The following is a 19,984-nucleotide window of genomic DNA, read 5'->3' as shown; positions in this document are numbered from 1 at the left end:
TTGGATTTTTGTTCAATGTCAGGTTTAAGAATACTAAAAGGGTAGCCAAATTCAGATAGAAATATAGGAAAACACGCATTTGTTAGTTCACAAAGTGGAAGCACTATTGATCATGTTCTCTGTAAAAGTAATATGTTTCAATTGATTCATAAGTATTAAGTTTTAGATTTAATCAAATCACTGTGTAGTAAAGTTTTGTGTTGAATGTAAAACTGGGATAGGGCCATATCCTAATAGTAATAGCCCTTTGAAAATTGATACCAACAATACCATACATTTATAAATGGGTTTATTAAAAGAAAATGGATTACAAAAATGCAATTAATCGTGCAAATGTAATATGAACATTTGAAACTATTTGTGGCTGTATTGATCATACCCAAAACAGTAATTTAACACAATTGTGTGATGTAATTGAATATATAAGTTCATCATTAAAAAAAGGCAAGTTGAAAATACATATTTTGTTGATAAAACAATTGTTAATGTTGCACATGTTGATACTGAATGTAAATATTTAAACAATATTTTATATATGAACCTTAATTTGTACCGACACTATTTCTCAGAGGAAAATATATGAGGCAAGGTAAAATTCTTACAAGTACAGTTTGAAAAAAAAAGAAATAAGCTTATACTAAAAATCAAACATTGAAATTAGAAAATGCAAGACTTAAACTGGAACATGTTAAAGATTTATACATACAAATATGATAAGTTAGATATAAGTAGTATGGAGTTATTAAACTATTTTGAATCAATTAATGACCCTAACTCTAGATTTTATCAAGCTGGTGAAGACGTTTTTGTTTATCAGGACTGACACGTTGATCAAAGGAGAATTAAATAATTAAATAAAATGTTTAGTGAGTTAAATGTAGCATTAACTGATCGAGGAATTATTAGTGCTTGTAAGCAAATAAATAATGGAAAATCAATGGCCCTAATTATCCGCTAAATGAGTTTATTAAATTTGGAATAAGTAGTAAAAGTTTCTTTAAAGTTGTTTGTACTTTGTTTAATAAATTCTTTGAATTTGAACATTTTCATGAATGGTGGTGTGAGGGTTGTATTCTTCCGTTACATAAAAAGGCGATAAACATGGTGTGAATAATTACAGAGGTATATCATTATTAAGTACTTTTGGGAAATTATTCACTAAGGTCATGGACAATACGCTTAACAATTGGGCTGAACAATATCATGTCTACAGGCAGGATTCAGGCAAAAAATGGAAACTGTTGATTACTGTTTTGTAGTTCACGGTGTCATTAAATATTTATTAAGTAAACAAACAAGACTGCATGCCATATTTGTTGATTGCACCAAAGCGTTTGATTATTTGGTTAGGAATATGGTCTGGTATACACTGTTGAAGCTTATATGCACATGACATTGTAATTTTGGCAGAAACTGAGGAAGAACTTATTAACGGTTTGCCTTTGTTAAAGGAACATTGTGATAGGTGGAAATTATTTGTAAACACAAATAAAACAAATGTTTTGATTTTCAAAAAAGGGGCAACATTAGGAGGGATATACACATTTTGTACAAAGACCGAGCATTAGAAATTGTTCAATCATTTACATACCTAATAATTGTATTCTCTAAAGAGGGATCTTTTGCACATAATTTTGAAACAGTTGCAGGCAAAGCCTACAAGGCTGTTTTAAAGCATTAACTTATTTATAATATATTATCCAACAATTTTAATACATACCAAATTAGAGTTGTTTGATCAGCTTATTTAACCTATTTTAAATAACTGGTCAAATGTCTGGGGCTAAACTGTTTAGTTTTAGTTTAAACGTTTTTATTGCATCAAATATGCATGGGATTGGATTACACAATTTTATAACATTATCTGGATCCTCTCCCAGATATTTATATCTCATAAATTGAAAATACATTATTTGTAATTCAACAACACAATCCGTAGGAATAACATATCCAAAGATTTATAAGCGTGGAAATAGGTAAAGTTATTAAATATAGGTATCTACTAGTGTAATGTATGTACCGTTCAGAAAGCAAAGCTAACTCTTCCAATCATTCTCACAAGGAACAGAAGAGTTTTCTCCCTTTACTAAATGATATATTCAGTCTTAGTTGATATGGTTTAAGATTCGAGATGGTATGTTATTGACGATTGCATATACAATTTTAAGCCTTTTTTGAGCCTGCTATAAATGCCTGTACCGTTCTGAACACCACTTCATTTAAATCCAAAGACATATTGGGTTTACCACATAGCAAAACAATAAGATTAAAGTTATGGTTGAATTTGCTAATAGTTGATCCTCTTATCTGTGTATATTTTAAACATTCAAAAACGTAATGCCACGCTTTTCACAAGGAGCTCCGCAAGAATAAGCTGAATCAACGATTAGATATGATCTATACAGATCTTAGTTAAACTACTACACATATTTCTTAGTCTAGTGTTAGCAGTGCTTACTTTTCTACTGTCTATATTATAATATTGTGGGAACACATATATCTGTAGGGTTATCGCTGATTTGAAAGAAGATATTGTAGATTCTTCTCGAGTGTCTATATTAAGGCTAAACTTAGTCAGTTGCAATTGAAAAAGTTCACTTAAATTATAAGCAAAAACTACAAGGCGTGAAAATTCAAACACAGAATAATTTTGTATATGGGGAACATGGAAGAACACCCTTGATAACTAAAAGAGACATTCATGTACTACGTTTTTGGTTGAAACGTATTCAGTTAGAAGATCATAATTATATAAAGTGAATTTATAACCACATGTGTGAGAATTTAATACTTAAACCAAATAAACATTGTTGGGCAAAATGTGTTCGTAATCTATTACAAACTTTCAGTTTCAAGGATTTCAATATACATGGATAAACCAAGGTGTAGGTGATGAAAAGTGTTTTTTCCCTTGGTAAAGTCTAGATTAAATAATACATTTATCCAAAATTGGATGTCAGAACTTAATGATTCTTCAAGAGCAATAAGTTACAGACAGTTTTGTAAATTTGAATTGCAACCGTACTAAAAAAATGTTAGTATAAATAAGTTTAGTTCACATTTTTGTAGATTAAAGGTTTCATCCCATATTTTAGAAATGGAATCAGGCAGATGGCTTAGAAAATTGAATATAAATAAATATCACCGGAAAAGACCAAACATAATACAATTTATTGAATCAATGCAATCGGATAATACAAGTACCAACAGGAACTTAGCTATGCATGTGCATTAAGCACTTAGTCAAATAAACCTGTATTAATATTATTATGATTAAGTGTATATAATTCATTCCTCAAACTTTACTACCTGCTCTCTTGTAGATTCGCCTTTGTTGTTTTTATGTTATCGTAAAAACATTGTTTGTTAAATAAATTCTAAATACTGAAATCCAAAAACAAAAATTTCCTAGACCTTTTCGTGTATTTTTACTTTATTTAACAACTTATGAAATTCAATACTGATCACTCGTTATGCCTTTATATACATTACTTTGTTTTGATAATGTATACTCATGGACTGACGTCTATTGCATATTTTGCATAAACCAAAACCAATAAACAATCAATTATCATTGTGGCGATAACTAAAGCATTGCTGTGGCAAGGATAAGGGAATTATTTCATGTTTTGTCGATGCGATTTTAAAATAAGGCCTTACTTTGTGTTATACAGACATGTACAGACATAATTATATTTAATATTATACATGTACTCTAGGAATAAAAATCATGTAAACTGATAAACTATTGTGTTATCACTAATGAACAACCAATCACGCAAGTGGTCAAAAGATGTGTGTATGAAATTGATGACGGCCTACTTATGAAACTGTTTAATTGCATGCATTAACACTGTGCTATTTGAATTTAAATAAACTTCGATTACTTATTCTTGTATGGTTCCAAAGGATTAAGCCTGTACAATGCAGTTATTCATAACAATCAAAAATCAGTTTTCCAAAGCCACGACTGGTATTGTTTGAAGTTCATTTTTGCTTATTAAAAATAAAGGGAAGCAACTACTGAAATAAAGGTATTTATCGGGAGAAATTGCATTCACTAATTTTCGCATTGTGTTGTAATGTTTTACTTTGTATTGCTGTTATGATTTTTGCAGACAAAAGGTCCTAAACAACGAAAAGTTATTGAAGCTGCAGCCCATCCGATTCTTTGGGTGAAGACATTTGCCTGAAACATTGATAGAAAATACAGACGAATGCCAGCAATCAAAGAAGCCCACGTGCGGAGAGCTTTAGGAAGCGTATGTAACAATACTATGTTGTTTTAAGAAAAGCAGCTAGAGAATATGGTTTATAATACGGATTTGTATACACTGCGTTTGAGGGGAAATGTGTAGACACATGACTATTATCTCGCACACGCCGTCTAGTGGACAACAATATACAACAGTTAAATATTCGATAGGTCCTTGGTTTTAAATCAGACAACATTTGCTTAAGATTTCACAGCTGCTTGTAAAACATTTATGCGGAAAAATCAAGCGCTATTTTCAATAAACATTCATTTTGGTGCAAAATAAAGCGTAGCTGTGGCAAGGATCTGGGAATTAGAAAAGCGCCTGAGATGCAGCTGCACATTAACCTTTATATGAAAAATAACGCATTACATGTAGTTTTATACTAGCACAATATCAGGAACGATACGATAATGACGAAACATTTGACTGTCAGAAATATATGTCCTAAGTAATGAATAGTTAAACCGACTTCAATAAGTTAAAGTACATTTTTTGATTTAATAGAACCTTTTATTCAATTTTTTTATTTAGCCTCTAATATACGTTTTCTGGTTATTTTACCGCTTCTTATATGATAAAACAGTAAATGTAGATTTTGAAAGCATTGATGTCTTAAATGCCCAAACGTTCTTACTAGCGCAAGACACTGAAAGAAATCACCATTGTGGTTAAAGGAACTATCTATATGTCGGTATAATAATACCAAATAACGGTAAATGGTCATTAGCTTGGAACGTATTTGATGAATGTTGTGCTAAGACTTTAGGCACAATTATCCAGAGTATAGGCTAGAAATGATTAGTTTTATTAGCTCATCTATTTTGTTCTTACATTATGAGCTATTGTCATCTCCTTGGCGTCGGCGTCGGGTAAAGTTTTGCGTTTAGGTCCACTTTTCTCATAAAGTATCAAAGCTATTGCATTCAAACTTGGTACACTTACTTACTATCATCAGGGAACTGGGCATGCAAAGTTAGATAACTCTGGCATGCATTTTGACAGAATTATGTGCCCTTTTTATACTTAGAAATTAGAAAATTTTGGTTAAGTTTTGTGTTTAGGTCCATTTTATTCCTTACGTATAAAAGCTATTGCTTTCATACTTGCAACTTACTAACTATCATAAGGGGACTGTGCAGGCAAAGTTATGTATCTCTGACTGGCATTTTGACAGAATCATGTGCCCTTTTTATACTTAGAAAATTGAAAATTTTGGTTAAGTTTTGTGTTTTAGTCCATTGTATTCCTTAGGTATCAAAGATATTGCTTTCATACTTGCAACACTTACTAACTATCACAAGGGGACTTTGCAGGCAAAGTTATGTAATTCTGACTGGCATTTTGACGGAATTATGGGCCCTTTATGCTTAGAAAATAGAAAATTTGGTTAAGTTTTGTCCACTTTACCCCTAAAGTATCTTAGATATTGCTTTCAGTAAAGGACAAGTTGCATAACTCTGGTTGTCATTTCTGCGGAATTATGGCTCTATTTTGACTTAGTAACTCATTAACTTTGAATATATGGTTAAATTTTGTGTTTAGATCCACTTTACTTCTAAAGTATCAAGGCTATTGCTTTCAAACTTCAAAGAGTTTCATGCTATCATGAGAGTACTGTACCTGGCAGGTTGAATTTTACCTTGACCTTTGAATTACCTTGACTCTCAAGGTCAAATTATAAAATTTTGCTAAAATTGCCATAAATTCTTTATTTATGATAAGATTAGATTGATACTTTGACAAAACAACTCTTACCTGACAAAGCACAATAGACTCCACCCAAACCATCCCCCAAGCCCCCCCCCGAATCACTCCCCCAAATTTTTATTTTATTAAATATCATCTAATAAATGACCACCACTCCTTAACACTATACCTCCCCAACCCACCCACCCCCATTTTGTTTAAACATGGTTAAAAAACACAAATATGTTTTTTTTTGTATAATTTTTTTTTGAAATACTGTTCAACCATCCCGCCCAAGAATTCCATCCCCCCCATTGCATTTTTTTTTGCATTTTTGGAAGAAAATGTAATAAGAGACCACACCCCCACACTATACACCCCCTCCACTCCACCCCTCCTTCCTTTGTGCTTGAAATTGAGATAGGTCCCTTCACCTTTTAAACGAAAAATAGATGATCGGTCTATACCCGCAAGGCGGTGCTCTTGTTAAACGTCGCCCTATGCTTTATAACTTAACTTCCGTCCAAGGTGACTATCGTTTTAAATCTTAAGAAATCCATATTGATATAACTAATCAATATTATATGGTACTGACTAAATCTCTCTCTCCGACTTAAATTAATTGATACATTTTGTCTTCATAATCATGAATGTTACTTGCTTGTGAAGCATACCTTTATTTGTATATATAAACAAATCTGCGTCCACATTGTATTCATCTGAGTTCTTTTTTCTCATTTCATAGAATTATTATGTTTTGTAGCTCTGTAATAAAATAGATGTATAACGTTTATTGTTATTTGTATGTTATATTATAACATTATAAACATTGCGACCATAATAATCAGATTATTGTTAGACAGGAATTTTTCTCGGAACTGCTTGAATGTTTCCCAGGTATCTAATGTAAAGAAAAACAGAACTTTAAGGCAGGAAACTACCGCAACGTTTTCCCATTCTGTCATATGGTTTCAGTGAATCAGTTAAAATAACAACACATGCGTAGATGTTCTACTGTTTTCGAGAATAGCTCTTATACAACTACCGTTCACCTATGGAGGTGTTAGATACAATATAATACGTACATGTATATACAATCTAACATAGCGGTTATTTCTTCTTCAGAATAATGGAAACAAGCGCATTGTGACAAGGTTCTTGACAAGGCTCTTAGTGACATTTGCGTCAATGAGGAAACGATTCAATTGAGAAGGAGAACTTGGCTTTATAATGAGGCTTTGGCCACCATCCATACACAGACTGTGAATGCCGATGCATATTTTTTTGGAAGCCAATCCGAAGGTTCTACTACAGAAGGTATGGACTCAGACCTTGATTGTCTTGCGTGCCATAGATTTCCGGCGATTATTAATATTGCGGACTTGCAGTTGGAGCTAGGGCAGCCTTTTGTGGTTATGGACATGTCAACCCCGCCTCAGTGTTGCTGTCTGCAATGGCCCTTGCCTGATTATTCTAAAATGATTGTTATTTGTTAATAAATTAAATTCTTCAAAATGTTAAACATACTCGCAAAATGTCAAAGTGTAAGTACATGCAGTTTCTTTAAAAACGAAATAAATCATGTTCGTGATCTTAAATTACTATAAATTATTTATTTCATTTAAGATTTTGTATTTAATAAACCTTTGTAAAACCATATGCATGGGAAATAACCAGAGTTAGAATGGCAATTAATTTATATTTTGTGTCGCCGCTTATGTTAATCTCGTATATCGCTTACAACAATTGTTCTGGCTCCTAGTTTTCGTCTGCGTTTGGTATTGCTACGTTCTGATGAAAATTCAATGGGCAAATACTCTTCTTGGCTTGTTCGACTGATAATTGGGTACTTTGGAGTGGCCGTTCTTGAAAATACTCGGAATGTTCGGGTTTTTTTACGTTTTGATTGGTTTTCAAAAGACACGCATTAGGCCGTTGCTTCTTTTTATGGATTTTATATTCCTGCGCCACTCTGTAAGTTCCATATTTCGGTTTATTTCATAGAAGATGTATTGTCATTATGCATATGCACATGAAGCACCTTGTCATTCGCTAAAAGGCGTATTTGTCTAGTGTAAAGACTTCCACGCTGCAGCTAGCTATCCCAAAAATAGAATGCGGAATCACCGTATGACGTCATGGTGTTTTTAACAGTGTTTTCCTGTCTGCTACACATGTTTTATGTTCTTTTTTCAACCTTTTAGTTCATAATTATTGTTTGTCTTATTCAGCGCCAGTAGTTAATAATAACCCCAGAGTTGATAGACAAATAATCTTTATGCAATACGTTTATTTTGAACAACAGTAGGCATATTCGGAGTAAGGGAAGTAACCGCTACACTGCGCGGAGCAGCTGTGCATATTATTTGCATAGAGTTTCGTCTCCTAATTTACGTTATGTCCCTATCGCTATGTTGTGTGTACTCTTTAGAGCTTTAGTTTAAAGTTATAGGAAAATATAATTATTCCCATTTCAATTGTGGTATGTTTGTCGTTAGATACCCCTAACACCTCTCTGGAAAGGATCTGTGTTGTGAATATTTTTCTGATTTATTACTTAAGCTTAAGGAACAGGTTGAAGGTTTTGAAGTGGATTCTGCACCTCCACTTGTTTATGTAATTTCAATTGAGATTCACTCTGTCCAAACTCTGCTTTCAGCATGACGAGTGTACAGTGTGTTCTTTATCTGCTTAGCGTTTCTGATGGCATTTGTATTGCCAAAAGTCATCATTTCGATTCAAACAGTGTAGTTTCCGATCATTGCCTTATATTTTTGAAGACATGTTTTATAATGGTTTTTTGTTTTGTGTATTGTTGTTTTTATCCACATACATAACATACCATGTGATCGGGGTGAAGCTGTCCGTGGGTATAAGAAATAAAGTGTGTAACTGTATCGGACATTTAGTAATAAATCCTTTTGACGGAAAAACTTTGACTGTAATTATTGTATTTCTTTGTTCATTCCGTTTTAATTTCATTCTGTTCTAAAATAACATTATGTAAAAACGATGTGTTTTACTTTTCAGATCGACGTGAAAGGGACGAGTTTACATAATCAAACCACGTCAACATTTTTACATAATTATTGTATGTAACTTAATTATGATTATCTAACATCAATTACACATTAAGCCAAATAAAGGACGAAAAGCAATAGTTAGTTTTATTTTCCTTTTCTTATAATGAGTATCGAAATCAATAAATATCTAGACATATGAACAACAACAACAAACATTGTCATCGGATGAAAACATTTTGAGTATTGGGTATATACTGGGCTTGTTTCAGAAAACTTCTGCTTACACGGACATAAAATATATGAGCCGTGTTCTATGAAAATGGGGTTTAATGCATGTTCGTAAAGTGTCGTCTCAGATTAGCCTGTGCAGTCCACACAGGCTAATTAGGGACGACACTTTCCGCATCAACTTGATTTTTGCTAAGAAGAGACATTCTTTAAACATAAAATATCATAAAAGCGGAAAGCAGAAAGTTTTGTCCGTAATTAGACTGTGCGGACTGCACAGGCTAATCTGGGACGGCACTTAATATATATGCATTTAACCCCCTTTTCACCGAGCACAGCTCATATATGTTCAGCACTAAATATTTTAGCACATGTAGGATTACGTTTATTTATATCAGTAAAAAATAAATATGTTGCTGATTCGACGTACCGCTATGAAGTGAAATGGCGGAAGAGCATAGATGTCAGGAAGCACGTTTAGTTTAAGAAGAGCTTTTGAAGAACATCAACTCGTAAAAATATACAAATAACAATAAAATACAATTTGAAGGGAAAATAAATTCATTATAATGTTATTCATATCTTAATATATTTAATTGAAACGCAAGCTGTTATTTCATTATTATGTATGTTTATGACGATGAGATTTATATATCCTTAGTCGAAATAAACTATTAAGTTCTGTAATCTTACAATGATGCTAAAGTTTAATTCAGTTTGTTTCACTTTATTTCTTAAAAAAACACAACAGTTTAACAGTTGGTTCTTTGAATATTTTAATTTAATACTCATAATAAAGTTAACCAAAAGTAACTGTATATCGTTGGTGTAACCTTTATTATGATTCATTTCAATCCGAATTTTGCTGCTAGATTGCTTATAATTCGATAGGTATAAGTCATATCAATGGATATTAATAAGTAATATACATTTAATATCGTGCGTATCTTAGTTAGAAGTGGTTTAACAAGACATAATTTCAATAGACAATGGGTATGTGTGTGTGTGTGTTTGGGGGATGCTTTCAATAATATCACCACTCATTAAAATTTAACGCCATACTTTTCGTGCAGCGTTTATTTATTGATTTTATCTCAACTTGAAGGCACGTTTAACTATAATGACGAATAAACATAACCGATGTCTTGTTTTAAAAGACAGCGTTTGCGTGATGCAAATTCAGCGTGGCCATCTCCAGAAATACCGGTACTCTCCGTATTTGTTGATCATTTTGTGCGAAAGCGTATGTGGTAAGCTGGGTGCCCAACCTATTTTATTTTAATAGGACAATAACTTGGGAGCAAACGAGTGGCCTAACGACTTTCCTGTAAATTCGTTAACGCAGCAATTGCCGTGGAAACATGTCATCTGATGCCCTAATTACAACGTGCTATGTACTAATGTAGAGACAGACGCGGTTATTATGATTTTGCAAGCGTAGCTGAAATGTCGCTCGTTAGCATAGTCGAAGCGTTACTTTAAATATGTATGCGTAGTTTACGTGTAACTTGTTAACCAACTGAACGGTCGGTTTAACTGTAACATTTAAATTGTACAGATTTCAAATTGACTCGGTTATTCAACAAGCGATACAATTGATGATAGAACAAACATATTTAATTGAACTCAGACACGCATGACAAATATTAAATTGTGTCTTTGGTCTTATTATTTAAAGATTTGTTAACCAATAATCGAGACTGAATTATCGCCATTGTTAAAACGCGTAATATCTATGAAATCAAGATTATCTGTATTTGTTGAAATCTGATATAGTTTACGTCGTATATCCTCTATAAGAATTTATAAATTGTATAAGGTAATGTTCGTAATCAAAGCTCACACTACAGCCTTCTGACGCACGTTATAGTTACATCTAATTAAAAGCGATTATTGAAAGTAATGGATTACAAAAAAAGCTTCGAAAAACGTTCTCTTTGAATTTGCGGCAATTACAGTTGTACATGATATGTTAGTGGTGGAAACTTGCTCAAATCTGTTATCAAAAGAGGATTAGCGCGTCAATTACAGTTACCAGGTATGTAGAAACAAGTTATTTATCAAATATAATATTAATTAATATCTTTCACTCTTTACAATTTTATATTTGAAGTTACAAAAGTTAAGAGGATCGAAAGATGTATCGTCAATGATACGTTCTGAGGTTGTAATGGAATCGTTCACGTTTATGTAAAATCATGTAATATTAAAGTTAAACCATGGCCATTATTGAAATGATTGTAGTTATCGGAAGAAATTTCATTTACTTATATTCGCATTATGTAGTAACGTTTGACCACTATTTCTTTTATGGTTTTTGCATACAATGGGTTCTAAAAAAAGAAAGTTATTTAAGTTGCAGCCAATCCGACGAGTCTGTTGCAGAAATCTACAAGACAAATTGCTGGAAAATACGGAGGAAAGCGAATGACATAAGTCAAAACGATCCACGTGTGGAGAGCTTTAGAAAGCGTATGTAAAAATACTATGTACCGTCCATCATATGTGTTAATGTTGTAAATTAATATTTTACTTTTATGTAAAATAATGTAATTATAAAGTTAAAGCGTAGCCACTATTGGATTGACGGTATTAATCCGAACAAAATTCATTCACTGATATTTGCATGAAGTTGTAACGTTTGCCTAGTGTTTCTTTTCTGTTTTTGCAGAAAATGGGTAAAAAAAGAACACGAAAAGTTAAGTTGCAGCCCATCCCATGAGTTCCTCGCAGAAATATGCCAGAAAAACTGCTAGAATATACAAAGGAAAGGGAATGAAAGCAGTCAATGAAGCCCATATGCGGAGCGCTTTAGAAAGCGTATGTAACACTACTATATATAAATAAGAAAGCACTAAGAGTTTATGGTTAGTTGTGCAGATTTCTGTACCCGGTGTTACAGTTGATAAGTGTAGACACATTCCCATTATCTCGCACACGCCGTCTAGTGGACATCTATTTGGGAAAAGTCAAGCGTCTTGGTCAATAAAACATCATTGTGGCGATAAATAAAGCGCAACTGTGACACGGGTTTGCCAATTTAAAAAAAAGCGCCTTAGATGCAGCTGCACATTAACCTTGATATGAACAATAACGCATTACAGGTAACTTTTATAATAGCACAATACCAGGAACAAAACGATTATGGCGAAACATTGGACTGTCAGAAATATCTGTCCGAGATAGTGAATAATTAAACCGAATTCAATATTTTAAAATAGACTTTTTTATTAAATATAACATTATATACCATGTGTTTATTTAGTCTCTTATAAACGTGTTCTGATTTTTCGTTGAAGCTTCCTTTAAGATAAATCAGTACCGTTAGATTTTGAAAGCATTTTTGTCTTTAATACCTCAAAGTTCTCTCTATTGACAAGGAACTGAAAGACATCAACGATTGTGGTTCGAGGACTTATCTATATGTCGGGACGATAATACCAAATTATGGTAAATGATCATTATTTTATAACGTGTTTGATGAATTTCGTGCTAAGACTTTATGCATAATTCGCCAGAGTATAGGCTAAAAATGATTGATTTTATATTTACGGTCGCCCTAAGGTTTATAAATACACTTCCGGCCAAGATGACTTCTTTCGTTTTTAATATTTAGGAATCCATAATGATATGAATAATACATATTATTTGGTATAGCCTAAATCTCTCTCACAGACTTAAATAATTTGATATATTTCAACATGCATAAGACTGTCCTTAAAATCGTGAACGTTATTTGCTTGTGTAGCATAACTTTACTTGCATTTAAGCACATATCTGCTTTCACAAGTAATAAGTATAAATGTGAGAACTCATTTCTCATTTCATTGATTTATAATGTTTTGTAACTCTGTAATAAAATTGACATATAACGATTTAACTTCTCTGCAATCGATGACACTATAAATATTGCGACCATAATGCACAGATGTTTGTTTGACGGGAATTTTCCTCGGAACTGCTCGAATGTTTTCCAAGTATCTTATATAAAGACAAACATAACTTGTACGCAGGAAACAACCTCATCGTTTTCCCATTCAGTCAAATAAAATAACAACATATGCGTAGATGTTTTACTGTTGTCGAGAAAAGCTCTAATCCAACTTCCGTTCACATAGAGTTAGGTACAATATAATAATGATATAACGGTTATTTCTCCTTCAGAACAAGGGAAACAAGCGCATTGTGACATCAGCGGCTCTTGACAAGGCTCTTAGTGACATTGGTGTCAATGAGGAAACGATTCAATTGAGAAGGACAACGTGGCTTTATATGGAAGCTGTTTTCACCATCAATCTACAGGCAACGGTCGGGGATATCGATGTATATTAATTTGGAAACCAAAGCGAAGGTTCTACGACAGAAGGTATGAACTCAGACACTGATTGTCTTATAGTCTAGCAGCCAGATGGGTTGGGGTGTACCACTCAGGGGGGAAAACAACACCTATCTTACTTGATTGTATACTCAATATAAAGAAACAAAATGTGTGCTGACCATCTCAGTTTGGCAGCTATAAGTTAGTATTGAGCTGTTTCTATGGCAACTGTCAGGCTTTGACTAAATAGCTAGTTTAGCTAGTATAATTCTTAAATATTTCTTCAAAATTGGTTCTAGAAAAAAAGTTTGGTGTTAAAATGAAGATTACGATTATAACCTAGTATGATCTGCAGTTTAATATGCAAATTAGTACATTTGCATATCTATGAATATTAATGAGATTGCAAGAAAAGTTCCTAAACACCAGTGAGCCTCCAAAATAGTAGGGTCAATATATGAAAAAAAAACACATTTAACCACCAACAAATTGCTACAAAAGGTATTTTAACTGAACCTGGTAGGGTAGAAGCTTCTTTAAAGCATATCAAAAGTTTACCAAAATCGGACCTCCGGAAAGTGTGTTTTTTTTCAAGATGGCGGCCAAAATGGCCGCCAATACATATTAATGATCACAACTATGTAACTATACAATCAAACTTGTTTAATTTGGTGTCTATTCCTTAGTTTCAAGGGGCAAATAACACATAAAGATCATCAGACATTGTTTAAATGTACAGTTGTACTCACAAATCCAACATGGCGTCGACAATGGCCGCCAAGATGGCCGCCAAAACCTATAAATGATCATAACTATGTAAATATCGACTCAAATGTGATTTGTTTTGATGGCTATATATGGGTTTCAAGGGCAACATTTAGATCATCATACATTGTTTAAGTTTATTATATTACACGCAAATCCAAAATATCCACCAAAACCTATTAAAGATCATAACTATGTAACTATCCACTCAACTTTAATGAATTTGGTGTCTATACCTACGTTTCAAGGGGTAAAGGACACATAAAGATCATCAGACATTGTTTAAATTAACAATAGTAGACACTTATCCGACATGGCGTCTAAAATGGCCGCCAAGATGTCCGCTAAGACCTATAAATGACGAATTAATTTTTTTTTTAAATGACAGTCGAAATATGTAGTTATAACACAAAAGGGTTAGCATCATCAGCAAAACGTACCATTATGTTTCAATGGCTTAAGGAAAACAAATTTAAAATATGCTTTCTTCAAGAACTACACTGTAACGCAGATGTAGATAACATCACCTTGGGGTAATCAATGGGGAGGAGACCTTTTCTTGAGCGGAAATAGTTCTAACTCTCTAGGCATTGGCATTTTTATCAAGAAAGATTTAGACTTTAAATATAACATTTTAGAATATGAGGAAATTATAATAGGCAGGCTACAATTATTGAAAATAGAAATACAAGGGAAACTAATTGTTTTGTTTAATATTTATGGTCCAAACACGGATAATACGGATTTTTTTAACACTTTGGATATACATATACAGAAATATAATGATCATTCACTAATCCTTGGTGGGGATTTTAACACTGTTATTAACTATAAGTTAGATAAACTAAACGGTCGATCAGATACAAATAAAAAATGTAACGAAAAAATAAAAGAAATAATAGAAAACAATGACCTATGTGATATATGGCGTTTAAAAAATCCACATAAAAAAGTTTACACATGGCATTCAATAACTCGACCGCCTATATTTTGTCGCTTAGATTATTTTTTAATATCTCAGGACATTGTAAATTGTCTCGCAAACACGGATAATACGGATTTTTTTAACACTTTGGATATACATATACAGAAATATAATGATCATTCACTAATCCTTGGTGGGGATTTTAACACTGTTATTAACTATAAGTTAGATAAACTAAACGGTCGATCAGATACAAATAAAAAATGTAACGAAAAAATAAAAGAAATAATAGAAAACAATGACCTATGTGATATATGGCGTTTAAAAAATCCACATAAAAAAGTTTACACATGGCATTCAATAACTCGACCGCCTATATTTTGTCGCTTAGATTATTTTTTAATATCTCAGGACATTGTAAATTGTCTCGCAGATTGCAACATTTCCACAGGGTTCAAATCGGACCACTCAATAATATCAATTAAATTAAATCTACATGTATATTGCAGAGGTCCAGGATACTTTAAAATAAATAATTCATATTTATTGGAACAAGAATATCAAAGTTGTATCCGGGCGTCTATATCGGAAATCGCAAACATCAATCGCGAAGCTAATCCAAATACTTTGTGGGAAATAATTAAAGGAAGCATTCGAGACGAGACAATTAAATATGCCAGCAAAATAAATAAGAAGAAAAAGGAACAGGAAGAAACACTTAAATCGAAAATTACAGAGCTAGAACAACAACTAATAATGAATAGCAATGATTTAGATAAATGCAAACAACTGATCGACTCAAAAAGTGAATTAAATAATCTAATTGAAAATAATATAAAAGGAATACTGCTACGAGCTAAGGCACAGTGGATTGAAGGCTCCGAAAAAAACACAAAATATTTTGCAAATCTGGAAAAAAACGAGCAGAAGCCAAAAGTATACAACAACTCAAAACTAAAAATAATAGCATAATACAAGACCAAAAAGACATACTAAATCACACAGCAAACTTTTATAAAGATCTTTATAAAAAGGACACCAATATAGAAAAAAACAATTATAAACGTTTCTTTACGAATATATGCAATAAGATAAGTCCAGAACAAACGCAAAATGAACAAAAGTATCTATCACAGCATGAATGCGCTAAAGCATTGTTAGACATGAAGAACAATAAAAGTCCAGGATCTGATGGTATCTCTGCAGAATTTTATAAAATATTTTGGACAGATATTAAGGAATATGTTGTTAATTCTCTTAATTACTCTTTAGACACAAATAACCTTACAGAACTGCAAAAACAAAGCATAATTACTTTACTACCCAAGACCGGAAAAGACACCCTTTTGATCGATAACTGGAGGCCTGTCTCACTTCTTAATGTGGATTACAAAATAGCTACAAAAGCCATTGCCAATCGCATGAAACCTTTCTTAAATCACATAATTAGTACAAACCAAACCGGCTTTATCAAAGGGAGGTACATTGGCGAAAATGTAAGACTTTTACAAGAAATTATTGAACGAATTGATGAATCTAACGAAACCGGCCTAATATTTTTTTCTGATTTTAATAAAGCCTTCGACAGTCTTGATCATGAATTTATGTTTAAATGCCTGCGCCATTTCGGTTTTAGCGAACACACTTAACAGTGGGTTAAGTTATTCTATAAAGATGCAACATCGCGTGTTACAAATAATGGACATTTTTCGGAGTTTTTCTGTATCAAAAGAGGGGTGAGGCAAGGATGTCCTTTATCGCCGTACCTTTTTATTATCTGCATTGAATTAATGTCGATAGACATAGAACTTAACACAGAAGTAAAAGGAATAAAAATTAATAATGTAGAACTAAAACAGTCACTTTTTGCTGATGACGCTTCTTTCATACTAGACGGTTCTCGTACATCGTTCGAAACCTTAATAAAAATCATAGAAGAATTTGCAGAAATATCCGGACTTACATTAAACAGACAGAAATGTAAAATACTTAAAATAGGGGCATTCAAAAATAACCCAATCGAGTTTTGCAAACATAAACAATTCATTTGGAACTCTAAACACGCCTCAACTTTAGGGATAGAATTTAGTAACGAACCAACAGAAATAATGTTATTAAATTTTCCTGAAAAAATTCATGCTTTTGAAACTTGTTTGAATAAATGGAAACGGTGGAAACTATCGTTAATTGGAAAAATCAAAGTTTTAAAAAACTTTGCAATACCCAAGCTTGTATATCCATTAACAGTTTTACCAAATCCATCCTAAGAAATCATTTTAAAAATAAATACACTATGTTTCAAATTTCTGTGGGATGAAAAACCTGATAAAATTGCCAGAAAGCAGATCATACAAGATTATGCCGATGGTGGTTTAAAAATGTTAGACATTGACCTATTCTTAACATCCCTCAAAGCCAGTTGGGTGAAAAGATTTATATTTCAACCCGACTCAAAACTGATTAGAATATATACCAATATGCTAAACAACTATGGAGGAATGTTAATTTTCAAATCAAATTACCATGAAAAAGATGTTAGAGACCTTAACATCAAATCCGAATTCTTAAAAAACATCCTCTGTGGATGGCTCAGTGTCTCATTAGAAAAAAATGAAATCCCAATACAAAAGCAAATTATCTGGAATAATACATTTATAAAAAACGAAAATAAAACTTTTTTTATTAAAACATGGTTCGAAAGAGGTATTCAATATATTGAACATATATATGATTTTAGAAAAAGAGAATTTTACAGTTTCCAAGATATAGTAATTCTTTATGAAATAGATAAAGCAGATTTTATAAAATACCATCAAATTGTCAAAAGCATACCCGTCGATTGGAAAAATAAACTAAAAGTAAACGATATCATTTATACCACCCCGGAATACATGCTTAACAAAATAACAGAACATACAAAAGCTTGCAAACTAGTTTATAAATCTCTTTTACTAAAACACAAACCTGAAAAGTTCAAACAATTTGACAAATGGAAAGACACGCTTAATAATCCAGAAATTAATCAAAGAACTATCTTCAGTCAATCAGTTAAATTAACTATTGACACCAAACTTAAAAATTTCCAATATAAATATCTCATGCACATTTTACCAAACAACACTTACCTACATAAATGCAATATTGTTCCGTCAACCTTATGCGATTTTTGTAATATGTACTCAGAAACGAATATTCATGTATTCTGGGATTGTCATCTCATTCAAAATTTTTGGATGGATATCAAAAACTTTATTGACAACAAATCAAACAGGTTAGAAAACATTGAACTAAATTTTGCAAAAATATCATTCTGTAATTTCACCATAGCTGACTCCAAAAATGCACACGTTATAAACTCCGTAATATTATTGGCTAAATACTTTATCTTCAAATGCAAACAGGAAAAAGCAACACCGCAAATAGATGCTTTTGTATCTTTTTTTAATAATCGAATTAAACTCGAGGAATTAATAGCGACAACACAAAATAAATTACATATATTTTATACCCACTGGACATTTGTAACATAGGTACACCTACCCAAAAGCAACATACACTTTCCTTTTTTTTTTTTTTTAATTTTTAGTTGTTTTTTTTTTCTATCCATATATTTATGTAACATTGTGATTCTATTCCATGTTGGTGAAACTTAAAACATATTTATTCACACCAACAATAGTCTTCACTGATGCTTTGTATCATAATTATATCGAGAAAAATGTGAAACAAATATATTAAAAACTATGTATTTCATACAGTATATGTTCTGCAATTATGTAATAAAAATATTACGATGGAAATAAAAAATGGAATAACAAAAAAGACCTATAAATGATCATAACTATGTAAATATCCACTTAAATTTGATTATTTTGGTGGATATATATAGGTTTCAACGGGCAAAGAACACATTAAAATTATCAGACATTGTTTAAATTTGCTATATTACACAAAAATCCAACACGGCGTCCAACATGGCCGCCAAGATGGCCACCACAACCTATTAATGATTATAACTATGTAACTATCCACTCAAATTAGATGATTTTGTTGTCTACACCCAGGTTTCGAGGGGTAAAGAACACATTTCGAATGTCAGACATAGTTTAAGTTTATTATGTTACACAGAAATCTCACATGGCGTCCAATGACACAATACGAAAGACCGCAAGTCCATTACTTTTGACGTGATGCTTGTTATGTGAAACGCCATAGTTTGGACCTGCCGCAATTTCTGGATTTTGACAAGAGGATCGATATTTTTCAGCTTATGGCAACACTGAATTGGCAGGGAATGATGCATATCTTGCATAAGCAAAGCCAGTACCCTGGGCTGTTGTCAGTCAAATTCTTGCCTATGATTAATATGTACAATGGGGACAATGCGAACATTCTGTCAACATAAGTCTTAGTTTGCAACCTTGCCACAACCTTCACACCATTGTTACGTTTGACCAACCCTTGTATTGGAAAGTTGTCGAAATCATCATTGACGCTCCACAAAGTAGTTGAAAATGTTGTTCAGAATTTGGGATGTTTCATAAACGTATGAACTTGCGGGGGGGGGGGGGGCAAAGGATCCCTCACGGAAGAAACCGCTCTCAAAACATACTTGAGGCTGTCTATTGAGAAATGCTTGTGTGCACATTGTGACACGAAAAGCTGTCCAGAGGACTTCACGGGACCATCTTCTGGTTGAAAATTGCATACACAGCCAGCTTTCAGCCGAAATGACCAAGGAAGATCCAGACATTCAGATGCTGCTGGATCATGCCAAGGA

General features: G+C 32.6%; 1 protein-coding gene across 6 annotated transcripts in view; it reads left to right on the top strand.

The window, feature by feature from the left end:
* Nucleotides 1-19,984, top strand: part of LOC127841681 (uncharacterized) — a 255,857-nt gene that overhangs the window by 5,617 nt on the left and 230,256 nt on the right. For 3 of the 6 annotated variants that reach the window (XM_052370737.1, XM_052370736.1, XM_052370731.1), the window contains one exon: nt 4,119-4,262. In XM_052370737.1, the coding sequence (XP_052226697.1) occupies nt 4,218-4,262 (45 nt within the window). In that variant the 5' untranslated portion in view covers nt 4,119-4,217. Of the gene's footprint in view, nt 1-4,118; nt 4,263-9,880; nt 11,669-11,867; nt 12,017-12,576; nt 12,647-13,360; nt 13,563-19,984 lie in introns of those variants that run through there. The other 3 variants (XM_052370738.1, XM_052370730.1, XM_052370739.1) reach the window with 2 other exon arrangements.

This window comes from Dreissena polymorpha, chromosome 8 (assembly GCF_020536995.1).
Source record: "Dreissena polymorpha isolate Duluth1 chromosome 8, UMN_Dpol_1.0, whole genome shotgun sequence".
Taxonomy (NCBI): Eukaryota; Metazoa; Mollusca; class Bivalvia; order Myida; family Dreissenidae; genus Dreissena; species Dreissena polymorpha.
The sequence above is the reverse complement of the archived record's forward strand: the minus strand, read 5'-3'. Positions and strand labels throughout refer to the sequence as shown.